Source organism: Amborella trichopoda, chromosome 6 (assembly GCF_054954075.1).
Source record: "Amborella trichopoda isolate Santa Cruz 75 chromosome 6, AtrichopodaSantaCruz75HAP2 v2.0, whole genome shotgun sequence".
Taxonomy (NCBI): Eukaryota; Viridiplantae; Streptophyta; class Magnoliopsida; order Amborellales; family Amborellaceae; genus Amborella; species Amborella trichopoda.
In genome coordinates, this window is record NC_142341.1 from 32,605,543 (window position 1) to 32,626,529 (window position 20,987).

A 20,987-nucleotide genomic window follows, 5' to 3' on the forward strand; every position below is an offset into this window, starting at 1 on the left:
ATGATTACAACAAAACACATTCAAATAAAGTTAAAAATTAATGAAAAAAATAGATTTTAACAGATCGATTTGAGCCTAGAGGTATTTTTAAAAAGTTTTGAAAAAGATGGGAAAATATAAAAGTGAGTATTAGTAACTAAAACAATTTTTAATCTTTATCATAATGTAAAGAATTTTTAAAAATGCATTACAAATCAAATTCCTTATTTTTAGAAATTTATAGATATTTTTTTAATTGTTTTTTAAAAATACCGATTCATCACCAAAACCGCCCAAACTCGAAACCAACCATTGGTCCGTTCCAAACTAACCGGGCGGTTAGCAGTTAGATTGCCCAGTTTTACGCACACTGGTTTCTACTAAGTCGAGTTACTCGGGCTTGGGCCATTGCCAAGCCCGTGTAGACCCGAGTTGGGTGTTCAACTGGGGGATATTAAAAAAAAAATCCATTTTTTTTATAAAAAGACCTAAAAACTAAGGAAACTATTTGCGATATTATATTTTTCATGTTTTCTATCATTTTGAAAAAAAAAAAAAATGGAAAGTGTTTTAGCTATAAATGCTTATTTACATTTTTCCTATCTTTTTTGGATTATTTTGAAATACCCTTTCACAGGTTGATTTTTTTAAAATCTATTTTTTTTAATTACTTTTTACTCATCAAAAAATCTAATTTTTTTTACTACTTTTTTTACCTCATTTTGATGTGTTTTGTTTAATCTCACTTTAAACCTACATTTCCTTTTTTGGGGGGATTTTTTGTATATTTTTTATTTTTATAACCATTTTTTTATTGCTACAGTAAGACCTATTACTCGGACTCGATCCGAGTACTCAAATCAAGCATGGGCCGTGCTCAGCCTGAGTAGTGGTCTCCAACACTGGTTTTAGCTACTTCCATGTAAAGGTGGGCAGGGCTTATGTTCGTAAATGCACCCATTGTAATTTGAGCCTTAAAAGGTGGGCATATTTTGAATTTAATTGGGCTTAGCTACTTCCATGTAAATGCGGCATATTTTGAATTCAAACTTCAACATGTATATTTTGTCAACAACCCCAATAAAAATGAAGTTTGAGCCTTAAAAATGGTCTATCTTGTATCTTATTTTTTGTAGACTATTTCAATTCTTCAAATGTCATCAAATATGAATTGTTTTTGGAGCTCTGTATTCATGTGTTTGAAGTGGAAATGAATATGCAGTGATCCTAAAACCCTTATAAGCAAGTAGATGCATGAGTCAGTGGACTCACCAATAGCTTCTCCTCTAAAAAGCAAAATATTTAAGGACAATTAGGGATATTTATCATTAGGAACGGTTCTGACAATTGGTGGGTCCGTAGCATTTTTTTAGCAATTTCAGTGATCCAAATTCAAAATTGGATCAAACTCCGTTCTGTCATTATTGACTGCTCGGGAATTCTCTATCGAGCAACATTTAGCTGGAAACCACACAGTACAGAAACTATAGATGTGTTGCTTTGTCTTGGTATGAAACTAATGGAAAACAGAGGTAAAGATCAAACATGGACACAACTATACATTCCAACTTCATCTAACAAAACTGATTACAAGAACTTAGAATGCCCTGCAAATTTACTAAACAAAAATACAGAATGAACCACCGACCCCATAAACCCACTACATAAAGTTGGGGAATTGAATAGAGGTGCAATTCTATAAAATAAATCCAGGAAAATAAATGTAAATATCAAAGAAAAGTGGATCTTATGAACAAACAAAGAAATTTATAATTTAAACAAGAAAAAAATAGAAAGAAAATTCACATGGCTATCTGTTTGCATTTTCCTCTGAAGAGGCCTCAGATGCACTATCATCCAATGTAGAGTTTGAGAATGATTCAATCATGCTTCCATTTTCACTATCTGAGGCACCAGACAAAGTTTCTTCAGTGGGTTGTTTGAGGCTCCAATACATGATGCTTGCTGTCAGTGTAAGTATCATTTTTTGGTTGACCTGCAAGGTTCCAAAACAGTTCACCACCAAATTTGTGAGTTCAAAGCAGTCAACCTTATAAATGAGAAAAGAACTACAAGCATTAACCAATTAATTGACCTCCATAATGTCTTCCGGTAATAAGAAAATTGAACATCCTATCTTCCTTGCAACGCTGATCAAATAGGTGGCATTCATCTTTTTCTCTTCATCTGCATTGCCATTAAAATAAGGAAAAATGGTTTCAATCCATTCAATATATGAAAAAAAAATCAAATCTAATACTTGCCTGCATTATTGAAAGAAAGATTCTTCATTTGAAATGGTCTAAACTATACTTTGGTTATCAGAAAATTTTTTGGCAAATGTTCTCCAAGATATGCATCAAGCCATATCAATTCTCTTCTTTTTGGTAAATGAGCCATAGGAATTCCTCACATTGTCAAGGTGCCTCAAAATTTGATCAAGATCTATTTCCCTCAGTTTACAATCTCGTATATATAAATTTTGTGTGGGCATGAATGGCTTCTCCAATTGGTTGATAAAACTCATTATCGAGAATACTTTAACAACTTCTGGGCTCTTGAAAGTTTACACAAGGAGAACCATAAATGGGGAAGGAGTTTGGAAATTACCACTTTCCCCTTTTGTGACAAGGCGCCAGTTCACTACCCTGGGCTCCACAGCACTCAACAACTCGAGGAAAAATATGCCATTCCCAAGACTCTTATCCTGTAAGTTTTCAGAATAACAAACCTTTAATTTTGGCATATAGAATAAACCATCCAAGCAAGGACACAAATTAAAGCATATAAGGCACCTCTTAAATAATGATACTAAAACCAAGATCAAATCAAATAGAGAGATTGAAACTGCAAATTAAATTGGAGACAGAAGAAATTGGCGGTAGGGAAGTTAAAATGGTGCTGTAAATTAAGGATGAGATACCTTGAAACTATCCATGCAAGAATGTCTTCCAGTACTTCTCACCTTAGCATTAGCCCAATTTAGAATATCCGCATCCGTGATCTCCTTACCGTGTGAATGAAATCTCAAGTTTCTGAGGAGCTGCAGCATGTTGTACCGCATCAATTGCCATAGATAAGCTGAAAAGATACCAACAAAGGCATTCATTGAATCAACAGAGAGAAATATTTTAGTAAAATGCTTCTTGACAGTTTTAAAAAGAGCTTCAATCAAGCAAACAGTAATGATCCAGGGTAATAAGGACCTGCAATAAATTTCATATATTTCAGTTCAGATAAACCAGTGTGACATCAAACACCAAATGTTGCAAAAAACACCAAGGCCCAATACAAACTCCGGAAGCAGGGATGTCAATGTTCCGCATTAAATTATTAGATAAAGGGGTTCATAATCTTACTAACCTTGTATACAGAAAGAAAGAAAGGTCCTAGAGAAACATACCAAGTATCAGTTTTTTATTTCCTTGCACAATGTCATTCCCGGCCACATTCACCAAAGAAAACTTCAATTGCTTCCCGATCTTTACAACTTGGTTACAGTTTTCTACTTTCCTAAATGGCATCTTAATAGGAGGCCTTGTTGCTTGCTTCCAATTGACTATCCCAGGTGATATCCTGTCCAAAACTTCTAATAGGACCCATCTGCACAGTTTACAAGAAAGAAAATTGGGTAAAGGAAACACATGGGAATTTCTAAGAAATGAATCAAAGAAGCTACCAAAGATTATTAGATTAGAAAATAAGATACCAAGTTTCTTGGTTTAGCCTGTCACTCATCGGATAGTTCAGTGCACGTACAGTTGGTGGCAGACTAAAATTTGACCCTCTATCATTTCACTTGAGACATTTTTTTAAAAAATTGCTGCTCATGAAAATTTTCAGATTTGTTCTAAACAAACAAAAACATTTAAAAATTTTATTTAGAAGCAAGCAAATTTCTAATATCCAGAAATTTTCAAGTATCCTAATAAAATTTGAATAACAATATTTCATGGGCAACTATTGTTTAAAAGTACATCTATGACTAAATGCATGTTTCTTTTTATTTAGAAGCAAATTTCTAATATCCAGAAATTTTCAAGTATCCTAATAAAATTTGAATAACAATATTTCATGGGCAACCATTGTTTAAAAGTACATCTATGAACAAATGCATGTTTCTTTTTATTAAGAAGCAAATTTCCAATATCCAGAAATTTTCAAGTATCCTAATAAAATTTGACTAACAATATTTCATGGGCAACTATTGTTTCAAAGTACATCTATGACTAAATGCATGTTTCTTTTCCTTTTTTAGGATTTCAAATTTTCTCCAGCCCGTACCAATGTGAGCCTGTCAGGGAATATGATATCTTATATGAACATTTAATATTTCCTTTTATTATTCCACATAGATTAGATGATCAAAGGTAGCAGAAAGGTCTGAGTAAAACCCAATTACCCATTTCTAACATCTTCAAAAACATTGTCAACATGCGCAGAATTTCCAAGACTATTAATCCACAATCTAAATGCACTTTCTTCCCTGGAGACTTGTACATCATCCGACATAGTTTCAGCCAAAGAGATTTGTTTGGTGTCGGATGACAATCCATTCCTACAAAACAGGGAAAGTTGTTCACACTGCTCAATTAACACTATAACTTGCCAGAACTACTCAATCAATTAAAGAGGTTGTGTTAGTAACAGCAGAAAATAAGAAAATAAATACTGAAGGGTATTTGTGCCTTTAAGATCAAATAGGACCATGGGACTGTCAGGTCAATGTTTATATGTCCATGGTCATTTTAACTATATTGTGGTCATTGCACCGTGGGTCATGGAATCCTAATGGTGCACTCTTCATCTTTCCTCACAAATTTACACAATACACATTCAGTTATGGGGCTAAGACAATAATGCAACAGTAATTACCTTACCTGTTAATCACTTGGGCCATTCTAAGTGATGATATGGGAGGGTACACTACCTGTCATCTTGCACCCCTAAGACTATTATTTAATGAATCAATCATCATCATCATCATCATTAGAGCCTTTTTCCAACTATTTGGGGTCAGGTACACGAATCTTAGTCCGTCATTTTGCTCTTTCACAGGTCATACCCTCAATGAGGCCATAAGTCCCCATATTTTTTCTCACTACTTGCAACCATGTCTTTTTGAGACTACACCTTGCTTTTTTGAGCCTTCCACTTAAACCATGTTTCATGAATTCATAATGAGCAAAAATGTAACAGGACATGTGAAGCATTTTGATAGTCAACAAATGTACCAAGTATAGCATAGTGCAGCATTTTGATAAACATTGAATTTTCATAGCAAATTTCAAAAAGAAGAATTGATAAGAATTTGAAATCTATCAAACTTTCACCTAACAGTTAAGTAAATTTCAAACAACATAAGAAGGAAGACAAAAACGTGTGAGACAGTCCTAAGCAAGTCAGGGTAACCCATGTAAATGAGACCTTGTAACTTACAAGAAGACCAGGAATATATTCTCACCTGTGTTGGAAAATATGTGCCACAAAAGCAAGATTAAGATTTGGTGAACCTTCAACAATATCTTTTGGGGTGAGATATCTTTTGCAGTTCATCCTCTCTGCATGTTCAAGGACTAGCTTTGCTCGTTCAAAAGGATCCTTGGTGTTGAAGATGGATGGATTAGTATGTTCAGGTGCCAATATGTTTAGTAGGAAAGCAAAGGCCTCTCCATCCTGCATAGGCACAAATTGTGAGCACAGAGAAGAACAACATGCCAATTGAGGAGTTCTTTTAAGGGGAGATAATTGTCTAAATAGATATAACACTTGGAGCTAAATCTGCCCTCTTATGCAAAACGTGGCACTTCCAATCTACAAGTAAAAGGAGAAAACAACATAGATGTAAACTTTCTCATGACTTACCCCATACCAGCTAATTATGGGACAAATGTCATCAACCCAGAGTAAAAGAAAATGGGATATTCTTTGTGGTTCACAATTATAAAGAATCATTAAGATGAAAGGCTCAAATTTTTAAAAATATGTTATAGATGAAATAAGACAGTAGTATTTAAATATAGCAATCATAATAATATTGAAAAGTGTACATGTTGAGCAATGACTAGCAATTCAGCATTGTTTGAGCGTATTGAGCGTAGTAAAATTTTAGGAATAGCGCCTTTCTACATCCACCCGTTAATAGTGCTGGACATCCCATTGCCTAATTTTTTCAACCCTGCTATCTATAAAGTGCCGCAGCAAAGCCCATAAGACTAAAAATAAAAAAGAAATGCTGGTTCTCCTCTATTCTCAAAAAAGCAAATACCGATTTTCAAAATTGCGCATGAAGATAAGCAGTACAATTTCTTTGTTATGATTATTAATGCATCCAAATGGAGTCTTCACTCTATACATACAAACATGTGCACATACAGGAGATGGCTCTCACTATCCCTGCTTTTTGCTACCTACACCTCGGACACTCTGACCATTCTACATGTATATAGAAGATAACAACATGGGTATGCAATTTATCACTAACTTCCCCTATATCAGTTAACACAGAGGAGACAAATACAAATATCAACATCCCAATGTATAAGGAAATAAAATCTTCTTTCTCCTTCACCATTGTAAAAATCATGAATATGACAAGGTTTCACATGGCAAATCCTTAACTCTATGTTATAGAGGATACATGATAAACCAATGTTTGAAAACAAGGGGATTCAATCTCGGACTCGCCCAAGTCACTCAGACACAGCAAGATGCCGGGACCGGCTGAGAAGCCTTGAGACGTGACTGAGCCTGACTGAGTAATGGACCTACTCTCTAAATTTTACATAGAACCAGCTCAGTTTGTGTGAGAACCAGCCAAGTTGAACTGCCGACCTGGGCTAGAGCACTGGTGAGCCCCAATCCAACCAAGTTTGAAATCACTTTGATAAACAATTCACTCATATACGTCCTCACAAACATATAAACACAACCCAACCCTACATATAGGGAATGGCTATTCTCAAGGGGTGAGGAATAGCAAAGAATAAAGCTGGAATGAGCAACCTCCATAACGCATGCATATGTAAATAAAGGGAAATAATAAAGACTTGAATATAATTCTCACTCAGTACAAAGCTTACATTCCTCACGATATTAACACAAAGCAAGAACGTTAAAATTAATCATGACAGAAGCAATTATTGCTATTGCAAAGGAAACATAGAAGAGAAAGATCAATGATACCACTTAACTAAAGACAAGCATCAACTCTTATAATATTCAGTATCAGAACTCAGTTGCTTACCGTTTTTACCCTAATAAACAAGAATCAATCATATATTTTGTTAAACGAATGCATAGGCGACATACTGTATTTTCAAGGAAAGACATAAGCATAAATAATGATGCATTCCTATTTTGGGAGAACGCAGTATGGAATTTCGAACCTAGGATGCCTAAAAAATGTGGTAGAAGGATCAAGTGAAGGGAGACACTTTTCACAATCAGTAAAAAGACATGGTATTTCAGATAGGAATTGGGCCAATAGGAGGTCCTACAACTAACATGGAATTGCTTCCTGTAACTCAGTTTGTAGATGCAGGAAGCTACGATTCAATTAACATGGAATTGCTTACACCTTCATAGAATATTGATCCGAATTCTTTTGGAATCCTGATCCCACGAAATGAAGCACCGGTGTTCATAGGTGTACAAAATTGTGATTCATAGAATGTCGAATCTCTCCTCAAATATTTATGGGTAATGATTTCAGTTATTTGGGAACATGATTGGAGAACATTGTTTCCCAGTGCTTATAGGTGCTCCAAATAATAATCCGATGAACGCAATGTATGTTTCTAATGTATTTTGCAGGTAACAAGGCAGGTATAACTAGGACGTTGGAGCATTAAATCCAGAGAACTTGGTCCTTCAAGCATTAAAAATCAAATTCTTCACATCTTTACCCTTATTATAACAAGGCACATATATGGGATTCCCACTCTTTTATATTTTTTTATTTTTTTGGAGAATTGATGTTTACGATATCAAAATATATTTTTTTGGAGAAATTAATGTTTACTATGTTAAAGTATCACATTACGCGAGTTTGACACTCGACCTCAAGTTACAAGATGCAATCATCTTTTTGATAACAAATATCAAATGATATCAAACTACAACACAGACAACACAAAGTCCTCCTTTGTACCATAATAATGAAATCAAAACCTCATTTCAAAAATACATGAGCTAATTATTTGCATCTTTTGAAGAATTGACCTTACTTCTAATATTGTGTTTGAGTCTCAATAGTTAGTAACCTAAACTAATTTCATATCTACATAACCCTTCTTCAAGTCTTGATTGCCATGTGGAGTGAAACTCGATTCCAATCTGATATGAATCTCGATCCAAGCTGGTATGAATCTTGATTCCAAACACATCAAAATCTCAATTTCAAATATCGCAATCACGATTCCATATATGAAAGAATCTCGTTTCCTATGGGTTGATTTGAAATAGGTTAGAAACTCGATTCCAAAGCGGTCGGGATCTCGACTCCATGTATATAGGGATCTCGGATCCATTTGGGTCAAAATTCAATTCCTATAAAGTAGGAATCTTGTTTCCCGCAATTCCCCTTATATGGACATCGACTCCAAAAACAGAAATCCTCTAGCCAGCCACGATTCCACGATCCCGGTTCGCAAAATGATTTAGAATCTCAGGTGTTTCCAATAACTATGGTCACTACTAAGTCTTTCCGGGTTAGCGTGAATGGGAGTGCTGAGCTGAGTCCGCATTTAAATACTAGGGGCATGTTTGACTTGTGAATATTTGTTATCAGCCATAGATGAAACGGAAAGCTCATGATGGTATACCCTTTGGGAGGAAGGCACTAAACATTGAATCTACTTTCTTCCAAATTTGAAAAACTTCTTTTATATTTAAAAAACTACAAGGAACTTATAAATCTCTTCCTCGTCCCCTTTTCACCATTGAAGAGTCATACTTGAGAGTCCATGTTTGCATGTAACTTTCTAACGTACTTTTCATAATGATATTTTTTGAACTTCTTTTCTATTATATATCACTGGAACATGTTTGGATTGCATAACTTCTTCACTATTATGTATCCTTAGAACATGTTTGGATTCCATAGTTATCGCTAATAGCACCAACTTATGTGTGTACACTGCATTGTCAAGCACTCGCTACAGCACGCTTATCTACAGTGTATCATGAGAAGTTGTGCGTTGACAGTAAATCTTTACAAACCTGTTTTTCCTCATCCTCAATAAGCCATCTTGGTGCGCGACTTATATGCCACATTCAGACTAACCATTATGCTATAGATAGTAGCTTTGTCATTTGGTTTCCCTAATTATTTATCCTTAGTGCATTTTGACGCACTTAATGATGGAAAACTCATGAAGACCTAACCCTTACTGGAAAGAGTATGCTTCACCACGAAGTGACAGTGCAACAACTCAACATGATCTAATGGCGATAAAAGGTTAGTTAGCACCAGACAACCTTACAGCTTGAAAACTCCAAAAACATCACCGTCATCCAAACGGAATCAAATTGAAGATGGAATAAATTCACTTTGTTATGACAAAACAGAAAAGATCAGCAATGCAGGTTTTACCGGGGAAAACTCAGCCAACCGATTCCTTCAGGACAATTCAGGACCTAGATCAATGAGAGTTACCAGTTTCAACTCAAATCCAGTTTACTTGTAAAGTTAGAGACAAGCTTGCATCTTCCATAAGAGTGTTTGTGACGTTGTCTATTTCATAACCTCATCGTGTTAAACCAACTCAAAAGAACCAGAAAGCTTTTCAACTAAAAGTGCATTTTTGTCAACAATCCTTTAAATTTCCGGATGCCTGGGGTGGATTTTCTTTTGAGGTGCTAAGGGGCAGAAATTTGACTTTTTGTGTTAATCAAAAATGGCAGTTGACTATCAAAAAGTGAACAAAAAGGAAAATATCATTACCTAGGATATTTGTTTCTTGTCAATGTCATACTATTATCATCATTTCTATCTTCTGCAAGGTGATAATATTTGGCAAAATATTTTCACAAAATTCGAAGAAAGAGTGTGCAAATTAGAGGACTGCAAAGATAGCCCTAAACAAGAGCAATATCCAACAAGAAATCATAGAAGCTAGAATATTTTCACAAAATTTGAAGAAAGAGTGTGCATTAGAGGGCTGCCAAGATAGCCCTAAAGAAGAGCAATATCCACCAAGAAATCAGTGAAGCTAACTCACTGTTTTTGGTTTTTTGAAACTGTTAACGATATTGTATTAAGATAGCTACATTACTCACTGTTTATGCACTTTGTTCAGCAGCCCATTCACCCTATGGTCAGTTCAATGTTCTATAGTGAGAAATTCTATATTAGCTATATATAGACATATATAAATATATATATATATGGAAAACTCTTAGAAACACCTATAGGCGAATTGCTACATTGTTTCGCCCCCATCATGTGCGTGATGGTTTTGCCTAAAAACCGCCACAGACCTACGGGCGTCGTGGCTGTCCCTGTATATTTTTTGCGTCAAATTTACGTGAAAAAAATCCCAATACAGACATGCTATATCCATGACGGACTGCCACGGACATAGTACTATATATATATATATATATATATATATATATATATATATAAATACACTCTGGTCTTTAATCCACAACATCCGAAAAAATCAGACAACGCCGAGCCTATGAGCTAAAATACTGTTCATTTTCACTCATAGGCGTTTTGTAGTCTCTTCCTATATATATATATATATATGGGTGCAGTTTGTATAGAGCCTAGGCTCTAAACAATCAAATTAGAGCCTACCTTCAAATAGTATCGAGGAATGTGGTTTGAATACTGGAAAACTTTGTGATAACCTTAAAATATACTTTCATCTTCATTTATAAAGTTTTAACCTTCAAAAATAGTGTAGATCGATAGATCTATGAAAATTGATGGTCCAAAAATGTGTTATAAAATGCACTATTTTCATAACTTAAAATCCTTTTTTTTTCTCTCATGTTCATGCATCTTGATGTCGAGATGATCAACTTGAGAATATTTGGGCATCAAAACAACCTCTTCTAGTGAAATTTATGAGATAGGCTCTAATTTAATTGTTTAGAGCCTCGGCTCTATATATATATATATATATATATATATATATATATATATATATATATTCTGTATTAGCTATAGCTATATAAAAGGAAAGCAGCAGCTGCAACTTTGAAAGGAACTGTTGTATACTTACCTTTACATCTGAAGAGAAGTTTGTTACAGGTTTTTTGTAGCCTGCTTTCTTCAGATGAAAGTTCATCCACCTTAATAAAATTTTCTCTGGCGGTAGATTCATTAGTTCTTCCACATCCTACCAAATAGGGAAAACGGATAAAAGTCATTTATGCATAACAATGAACAAATTATGCTAAAAGGAAAATAAAACTTCCCACTGACAAACTTAAATGTTGAGGAGCCAAAAGCAACAAAAAGTTATGCATACCTTACTATCATCAACCAACTCCACAAGCTGAGGTGTTTTTCTCAAGTTGAGGTCTGCCAATAGTTGTATCTAATAGAAACAATCGTGACATGTAATAGTGGTTGTGAGTCTAGGAACTCCATCATTACAAGAAACTATTACAAAGCATGGGTTTTACATACATCACTATGCTGTTTAAAAATATGAAGAAAAATCTTAATAGTTCTCATCTTATTCATGCAACAAAAATGACACCCTTAAACAACGATTAAAAAAAAAATTAAAAAGCCAGAGAATACCTTGATAATTTGAGAGATCAACCCAAGCACAAGATGAGGCTGCAATAAAAAGAGAAAAACAAACAATGGAATTTTCTCTTAGAACTAGATAAACCTTGGAATGAAACCACTGGACGTCTATCACACCTTTATGAAAAATATGATGCTGACATAATATGTTGGATCATCATTATGTTCACAAGTGTTAACATAGCCTTAACCAGCAAAAGAGATATGACAAATGATTGTTTTTTTTCCTTTCCTCATTAAGGGGATGAGTGAAAGTTTAGAATACCACTATCAGGTTGAGTCACAACATCTTCTCAATAAAGAGATAAATGATAAGCAGGATACATTAAATAGTATGAAATAAATGGAGTTGTCGTAGTGCAGGTGTTTCTGCAATTTGTTGACATGAAGAAATATGTAATAACCACACCGTCTATTAATGGGAAGAATCATTAATAGAAAGAAAAAATTATATAATTCTAAGGCCACATCTCTAATGGAAAATTTGCAGCAATTTTCTTTCTGAGGAATGGCTGTCCATCAAACCCTCTACATACCAACCAGAGTTTTCTAGTTTCAGAGTTGGGTCTACCCAGTTAACTGAAGACTTGAACCTACCCTTGACAAGTAAAGTCTATCATATTTTGCATAAAATCCTTCAGTAGAGATAATCAGAAATTTGTGTGTTCTGGATAAGAAACAGCATATTATCTATGTACTGAAAAAGTACCTATTTACAAATGCTATAATAAAATATAGAACAGCGTAATTTCCCCTTCCAATTCTATCTTTATATTCACCTTCTTTATGATTTTCTGTATCCTGACTATATTTTTCAATGAGTCTGCATTGAACACAAATAGATGCATACCTCTGTACTCCCAATGTTAACTATAAAAAAACAATTTGTAGATCTGCAAAACTAAATTTCCAATATGACAGAAAAATTATCAAGCAACTCAAGGATAAACTCTGAAAGAAACTTTTAATTTGAAAAAATAGTTTAGCAACTATGTTCCCCTAGTATGTTAAAACATAGAAAAATACCCAAATTATTTAAAATAGTACTTGTAATTGTAATGTTTAAAAAGAAATTACAGCAATTTGTGACAACAAGGGAGTGGTCTGCAAAAAACTTCACTAGAACCAAGTTTCAAATGGCCATATGCAAAGCATGCTACCCTCCCTTCTATAAATGCTAGAAACAATATTGCAATTTGAAACACCTGAACTCACAAAACAAGAAGCCCACTGTCCACTAGAACACAGTTTTATCTTTCAATATCTTTCAAATACATGGCACGGTTTCAAAATCTTTCAATTTCTAATGGCACATAACATGAACATCGGAACAAGCCAAGAAAGCCTATGCCAGTGCCGTCAACAGCTGGAGGTAGACAGCAGGCAGTTAGGGGTGGGGGGGCCTCGAGGCGTGGCAGTTTCTTAAGCAGAATACTGCCATACCATTTAGAATCCAAGTCACCATATTCATCATATCAATCTGAACATCTCACTCTTCCCTAACCTTCTTTTCATAAATCTACACTTTCCTAGCGACTCGTAATGATGAACTGAACATGTCCCACTAAACACAGTGTGGAAGAAACATATTTAAGGTGCACAACCACATCCAAACATTGTCCAATACCAACAATCTACAACCTATGGTTGTTTCATGGTTAATATAACCATTATTAAACTGAAAGAAAGTAGACAAAAGTATGAGAAAATTGCAGAAGTGACTCTTGCAGTAGCGTAAGACATTAGCCCCTTTCTATTTCTAGACATAATTGAACTTGCCGACTTATTAGCCACTGTATATGCCTCCCTGAACACATTATTAACAGTCATAAAGCGTACATTTATGAAAATGTAAATATTGCATCAATAAAGGGGAAAAGGTTTCACTTTAGTATGCCCCTCTCTCATTGATTAAGTTTGTAGTAGCAATTCAAAGTGCATCTTAATGAGAGAAAAAAAAGTGTAGCCACTGGGGATTCGAAAAAGACAATGAAGCTATAACTTGATTAAATAAATTGGATTGAATCAGGGATGATTTGCAGCCAAATCCACTTACATTTTCCAAAGCATTTCCTACATTATCCTACAGTATCCTAATAATCATTTTCTTCTAAAACAATAAGAAGTGTTTCCATGGATCAGCCAAAGCATTTAAGTGTTCCCTCTTCATTACAACACAAATCTAATAGATAGTTCCTCCACATAGATCAAAAGATTTGATAAACAATGCCTAACTGAAAGTACACTATTACAAAGTTAAATTTTGGAGAAAGATACACAGAAAAGAATGAAACTTACCCTCCCTTCAGCAAGGTCTTGTGTTCCGATATTCACTACTGTGCATCCAATAGCCTTGGCAGAATTGAGGCAAAGCGTATGGTTTTCATTTCTTTCCCATGGATTAAGCATTCTTTTGGTGTTGATTGCACGTTCATCAATTGTCCCAGGAGCAGCCACATTGATTAATTTGCTGCAAAACACACAAAGATCAATCCACTCTGTGGAAGGCTCATGCATGCAGAAGCAAATAACTTGCAAACAAGCAACCAATAGAAATAAAGAAATAAAGGCAATCCCCATGTATATTAGAAATTCAAATTCATAAAAGAGAGAACAAAGAGTCATAGCAAAACCCCATCATTAGCAATTTCAAAAAAGAACAGCACACACAACAAATTAAAAAAATGATATAAAATCCAAAATAGGTGAAAAAAAAAAAAAAAAACTACCATAGAAGAACCCCATCTTTAGCAATCTCAAAAAGATCATTTGTCGATGGGTCTATTGGAAGGTATTTATTCAGGAAAAGATCTTCTCTGAGGTAGTTGTTGATGTGGGCTACATATGATGCCTTCTCGGATTCACTGATGGTGTGCAGAAGAGTTGTGGTAGCAGCCTTCAGAAATGCAGAGGAATCGGTCGCACCCCCCATCTTGGTGTTCGCATGGGCTTGCAGTTTTAAGTACACCTGTGTTTAACTTCAAACAATAAGCACCCGTAGAACAATCTTATAAACAAAATGCATCCCAATTAATCTATTCCATTTTGCTGAATTCATCCTTTTTCATAAACACATCTAAACTTTACATACTATTGACTTCACCAAACATCAAATGATTCACTGATCAAAATGCAGAATTCAAGTAAATAAATCAATCAGGAACAAAAAAACGATTCATCTCATTCAGATAACCGAGATATCAATATCAAAGTTTTTTGATGGAAAATAAATCAAGACACTAACCCGAAGAAATATTTCAAAATCCACTTCGTCTTCTGCATCAGGATACGACTTAAGCAGAAACTCCAGACTTTCTTCCACATTCAAAGACTCTCCAATCCCTTTCAATTTCGACATTCTCGATGGCAAGTCTGAGATGCTCACCCTTCCGCATTCCCTTCGTATAGAAAGGAACTGTACAGAATCCCCATTTTCAAACTTTCAACAAAAAATAAAGGAAAAGAGAAAATTTCACCAGATCACTCCCTGGAAATCTAAGAAAATGTAACCCAAGTACCAAAACTTACATGGGACTTCAAACTCCGAAGCTCCACTTGGGTGAACTGGTTTTGGAGCCATGGGTCTGAAACAAGAATACCCACATATCCAGACATTCTTGAAAACAGAGTAGCTACCTGTACAGAGAAGGAAATTTAAAAAAGCAATCCTTTATGAAACAGAAATGAAGAGAACCCAACACCCCAAGTAAGAAGGAAATAATGGGAAAATGAAAGACAAAAGGAAGAGAGAGGAAAAAAGGGTATAAATGAGAAGACAAGATCACATGGCAGAAGTGGGAATGCAGACGGATTGTGAATGTAGATTAATAATACCTGTTGAGGGGGTGTAAAGGATGGAAATGAAAAGGTTGAAGGGGGTTTCCTCTTAAAGATGTTTCGCTTTTTCTTCTGCTTTTTTGTGTAGAGTGATATGAGCGTGCAAGGAGATGATCTGGAACCAGGGAGGGCTCCTTTTGCCAAGTAACCTGTCCTCCTTCAAGCTCCTACGCCCGGTAATTCTGTTAAATATTTTCTACAGTAGAGTGAGAGAACAAAATGCATATATAAACAATAAGTAGATAGAGAGAGGACCTCGCAGCCTTTCGAGCTCAACTCGAATGAAGAGAGAGATCTAACAAAAATGCATGTAGCCAGTAGAGAGAGAGAGAGAGCTAAAAAAAAATTGATGTAGCAGTAGATAGAGAGAGAGAGAGAGAGAGAGAGAGAGCTAATAAAAATGCATGTGGACAGCAGAGAGAGGGGTTCGAGGTGTAATCAAATGCAGAGGGACAGACAGAGAAGGCCCCAATCCTTTAACTCAAACGAAGACCCTTTGATTTCAAAATATGACAGCAGTAGCAGGATAAAGTAGGAGCACTACTTACTCGGGAGGAGTGTAGGAAAATTCGGGCGGTTCAAATCCTATGCGCCCGTTTTGGCCTTAGGTGATTCAGTAAGGTATTTTAAAAAAATATATAAAATAATTATATAAAATTTAAAAAAAATAAGTGATTTTATTTGTAATGTATTTTAAATATCTTTCATTGCAAAGATTAAAAATTATTTTGATGATTAATATTTATTTATATATTTTTTATTTTTAAAAATTTCAAAAATACTTCTGAATAATTAATTTTTAACACCATTTAAATGTGTTTTGTTTAATCCTTATATACTTTTTATATTTATTAGATTTTTTTTATTTTTACACTGTTTTAACTCCTTCGGATTTGCCCCATTAGGCTGGGTTTTTTAATAATTTTTAATTACCGGAGACTTGCCCGATTAAACCGGTTGAACGGGATAGGCTGGTTCAACTACTTTCGACCCATATCTCATTTTTCCTAGACTGCCGAGGAGAGACTCCCCCCTTAGCACACGGCACACGAACGGGAGGAGTTTTTCTTTGGAGCCCATATCCTATGCTCCCTTGGGGACCAGCTATACATTTACTCCCCAAAGCAAAACACTCTTTAATAAGAATTTTTTTTATTTGAAATGTTGGGATCCATATAATTATAACTAAATTATTATTTTCAAAGAAAAAAATTGGATTTTGAGTTTCTTGAATATCTAGATCATTCCTTCTAAAAATTGGATGGTTCCCTATCACCCTTAAGATGCCATTTTTCTTAGGCATATAGAGAGCGACAGGTTTAAAAAAAAATTTGTTCACGTTGTTCATTGCATCCCCAAGGGATCTAAAAGATGTTCCTAGTTTAAGTTTTGCTCGAGGGAGTAGATGGGTAGTATACTCCTGCAAAAGCAAAAAATCTTTTAGCTTTTCCATTTGGAACAATACTATTTTCTAAAAAAATATTTGCATAGATGAGTTAAAAAATTGAACAATATTTTTTTCCTAATCATACGATGTTAGTTTCCTAGGCTCGTGTTTAAATTTTATTTTTATGTTGGTTACGAGGTCCTAAAAAAATAGGCGTTAAGTAGAGTAAAAAATGCTGCAAGACCGTACAATCTTATGAAAGGTACGGAAGGAATTATCTTTTTTTACAAAAATAAAAAATAAAAATTTATATAAGGACACAATCTTAAAACGTAGAACTACTTATGCACTTTAAAAATCCATCGAAAAAAATAGTTTTAATGTTGAAAACTATTTTGATTGGTCACCTCGACATCGAGATATATGACCATAAAAAATAAAAAGATTTTAAATCTCAAAAATAATGCATTTTACAACATATTATTTATACCGTCCATTTTCAAGATTTTCATATGTTTATATATCTACTTGATTTTAACTATTTTTTAAATTTAAAATTTGATAATTACATAGAAAAATAAATTTTGAGATAATTTTAAAAACATTTTATATCAAAATTATATACTATGATAAAATTTTGAAGTGCACTTTAACCTCTACGGCTACTGATGCATCCGAATGCTAACGGCACCGTTTAAACAAAGCCAACAAAAGTCCCTTTGATTTCAAAATAAGACTGACAATGGCACCCGAGGAGAGAGAAACTTGTGCATTGAAGGATGGCCTTTTCACCTTTAGAGAGAGAGAGAGAAATTTCAAGTTAGAGAGAGAGAGAGAGAGGGGTTGAGTTGATCGGGAGGAATAAGCGGGACTTTGCAGTTTTGAAATTGAAAATGCAAATTTGCATTTTAAAGGAAGTTACAGGCAGGGTCCTGTATCATTAATTAATAAAAAACAGAGGTATTATTCGTTGATGCCTTTTCATCTTTTTGGGTTAAAATGGCCCCAACAATGCCATCATCAGGACGGCACCAAAAGCATGAGAGGAAGGCCCCTACCCTCTCTCTCTATTGAATTAAGGGCCCATCTCTTTTCCTACCTGACGTCTGCCTGCACGTGGGTGGTTGGGTCTATATAACTCATGTCCAAGTCCCCTGGAGTTTGATGGTATAAAATACACAAATAGAAAGGAGCCTATATATTATACTCTCCCGGGAGCTTAGATTATTTCTACTCCTGGTATACTTATTTGGGAAGGTTTTTTTTTTTTTTTTCAATCTGAAATTTTGGTAACTGTTTAATAATTTGTAGATAATTATTCTAAAAAAAATTGAAACCTGAGTTTTCCACACTTAGATTTCATCATCTAAAATTAGACGTTCAATCTTGGGACGTTATTTTTAAGTGCATAGAGGATACAATTTGGATTCTTTTTTATAGAAGTTAATCTATATGTTGAAGAGGTTTCGTCCCCAATTTAGAATCTTGAAATTGATTCTAGATGGGATTTCAACAGAGGGAGTAAATGGACATTTTACTCCAGCAGGAGTAGAAATATCATTGTACAATGAAAAAGGCATTTAATTGGCGACGATTTGGCTTCATGAAAGGGAGTGGATCCTGCCCTACCATAACGAAGAAAAGATAGGATCGTATGGACGGTGCTGATATCCGCTAACCATGATATAGACATGAAAACATGATATAGAATATGAGAACAAAGCCACTTGTTATACTTAGATTACTTTATACATGTGATTTAAAAATGGGTGGGTCGATGCCCATGATTGCATGATTTCCACTTTTTAGATTGTGAGAATTTACGTTCTAGTCTCGTTTATGTTTCAAAAATAATTTCAATCGTTTTTTATTTCAATTTCAAGGCTCACTTTTTTGGGATCTATTTGTTCTCATTTTAACCCCAGTTCAGATATTTGGGAGCCGTTTGGATACTTGAAAATGTAGTATCTGTGAAATATATTATTGGAGTAATACATTACCTGTAAATAGATTGTTATTGTTTGGGTAGTATTTAGATGCAACCTGGGAAATACATTGTTATTATTTGACTATGTCTGGAAAAAATATAGGAAATGCATTACCAACATTTTACATCACGTGCCTATAAACTATCATTTCTTTCTTTTTTTTCACAAAATTCCACTAAAATGCAGAATTATCATTTCTTTCTTTTTTGTCACAAAATTCCACTAAAATACAGAATTATCATTTCTTTCTTTTTTGTCATAAAATTCCACTAAAATACAGAATTAAAATTTTCATCACACCATTCCAAAAAAAATTCTAATGATAACATCATCGACATTCCAAACATATTTTTTAATAATAACTTGTACCATTTTACAGTCATCATGATACCATTTTTTATTTATTTTACATGTCTTTGGCACTTACATGGAATCACATGTTTTCTAACATGACATTGGTTTCAACATGATAAGTCATTGGAATAATATGATTGGAATAACATGATTTTATTATGATAAGCCTTATTTTTATTTATTTTTTATAGAAGTCTTTCAAATGTCTTTCTATATAATTTCAAATAAACAATAAATTTATGATGCTTCTATGGTACAAGTTAAAAAATGGGAAGAAGTTTGATTAGTAAACTAGAAGGTTTAGAAATTGCAGTATAAAATTTTGAGGTATTGGAGGAGACTAAAGAGGTATGTTATTTCAATTGAAATTTTAGTAATCTCTTGAGGATTATGTTATGTGAAAATTTTTATTATGATTGTGTTGCGTAATTTATCATTGATTACTGATTTTTATTTTTATTATTGTTGTTTTTATATGATGCTTAAGATGAGCTTAAAAAAGGGAGGGATCACCTTATTCTAAGGAAGGGATCACCTTATTATGAGGGAGGGATCACCTATGTTAGTTATTATGAAGAGAGAGGGCTTAGCATAGAAGATTTTTTTAATCAGGGATAGGTAGGCAAAAATGCACGCGAAAGATTTCCCAAAATTACCTCGTCACTCCATAATAGAGTTTTCACCTATCACCCCGTGTAACGGATTTCATCTCTTTCTATTTCCTTACGATTAAGTGTACCCAAGCAGTGGAAATGTCATATTTTCTTGTAATCTATTGTCATGTAATAGATTTTCAGGTACCCAAACGGCCCCTTATGTCTAAACATGAGTCTTTTCTTTTTTGAGTGAAATAGCAGTTAAAACATTATTGATTCTCTAAACCAGCTCTTGACTAAAAGATTAGTTTGCACTTCCAATATCCAAACGACTCTAAACTCAAAAATAAAAGACTCGAACATCTAATGTCCATGCCGAAACCAATCGTCCTTGTATAGCTCAAAAAAGCAGGGATGTCTAAAGGGCTTCCTAGACTTCATAATTTTGATAGAAAGACCAGTTCAGATGATGGATATCCGAAGCACTTCCAGTGTATAGAAACTAATTATTTTCACTTGGACTATAATGTAGACAAAAACAAGTCAATGCACCTTGAAAGTTTTCAATACACTTTGAAATTACAACTTGTAAAAACAAATTACAGCAAGGTCACTGTAACTACAATGAGCTATTGACTTTCAAATACACTCATTTGAGAAGATACAACTCAATTGGGGTTCTTTGCACATGAACAAAACAAGTTACAAAATGATATCATCAAATTACACATGATTAATATGCATTTGAATATTCAACGCCATTCAAACTTGCAGAGAAAAATTATACATCAATGAATTCATAAAATTCATCACAATATGATTTCCATTATATCAACATATATATGCTCATGTGTGCAATGCAACATGACTATGGGAAGCCAATCGGAGCTCTTGGGTGCTCGGTTTATGGCATTGGATCTTAGTTGTATGCCTTTTTTTTTTTTGATAGAGGTGAGTATTCATTAATATAAGGAGATAAACACCAAAATTACAATTACAAAGAAGAAAAATAAGGAATGAACCCTACTTCAAAGAAAGACCAACTAACACTCTCTAAACACTAAAACTCGAAG

At 34.2% G+C, this 20,987-nt stretch overlaps 1 protein-coding gene across 7 annotated transcripts; it reads right to left on the reverse strand.

Annotated features, from left to right (window-relative positions):
• Positions 1 to 1,512: 1,512 nt before the first annotated feature.
• Positions 1,513 to 16,212, reverse strand: LOC18434983 (fimbrin-2). Of its 7 annotated transcripts, none has more exons than XM_088870231.1 (16): positions 16,138 to 16,212; positions 15,587 to 15,771; positions 15,281 to 15,388; positions 14,997 to 15,167; positions 14,482 to 14,720; positions 14,051 to 14,222; positions 11,744 to 11,782; positions 11,466 to 11,534; positions 11,217 to 11,333; positions 5,444 to 5,655; positions 4,382 to 4,537; positions 3,383 to 3,582; positions 2,903 to 3,060; positions 2,590 to 2,686; positions 2,075 to 2,166; positions 1,513 to 1,975 (listed from the first exon to the last, which is right to left on the reverse strand). In XM_088870231.1, the coding sequence occupies exons 3-16, from the start codon at positions 15,365 to 15,367 to the stop codon at positions 1,790 to 1,792; spliced, it is 1,995 nt and encodes a 664-aa protein (XP_088726357.1). In that variant the 5' UTR covers positions 15,368 to 15,388; positions 15,587 to 15,771; positions 16,138 to 16,212; the 3' UTR covers positions 1,513 to 1,789. The 7 variants fall into 7 exon arrangements, with proteins under 7 accessions (XP_088726357.1, XP_020523363.1, XP_020523361.1 ...); XM_020667704.2 differs by having other exon boundaries at positions 2,945 to 3,060; positions 15,587 to 15,756; positions 15,845 to 16,150; XM_020667702.2 differs by having other exon boundaries at positions 15,587 to 15,756; positions 15,845 to 16,150.
• Positions 16,213 to 20,987: the final 4,775 nt, after the last annotated feature.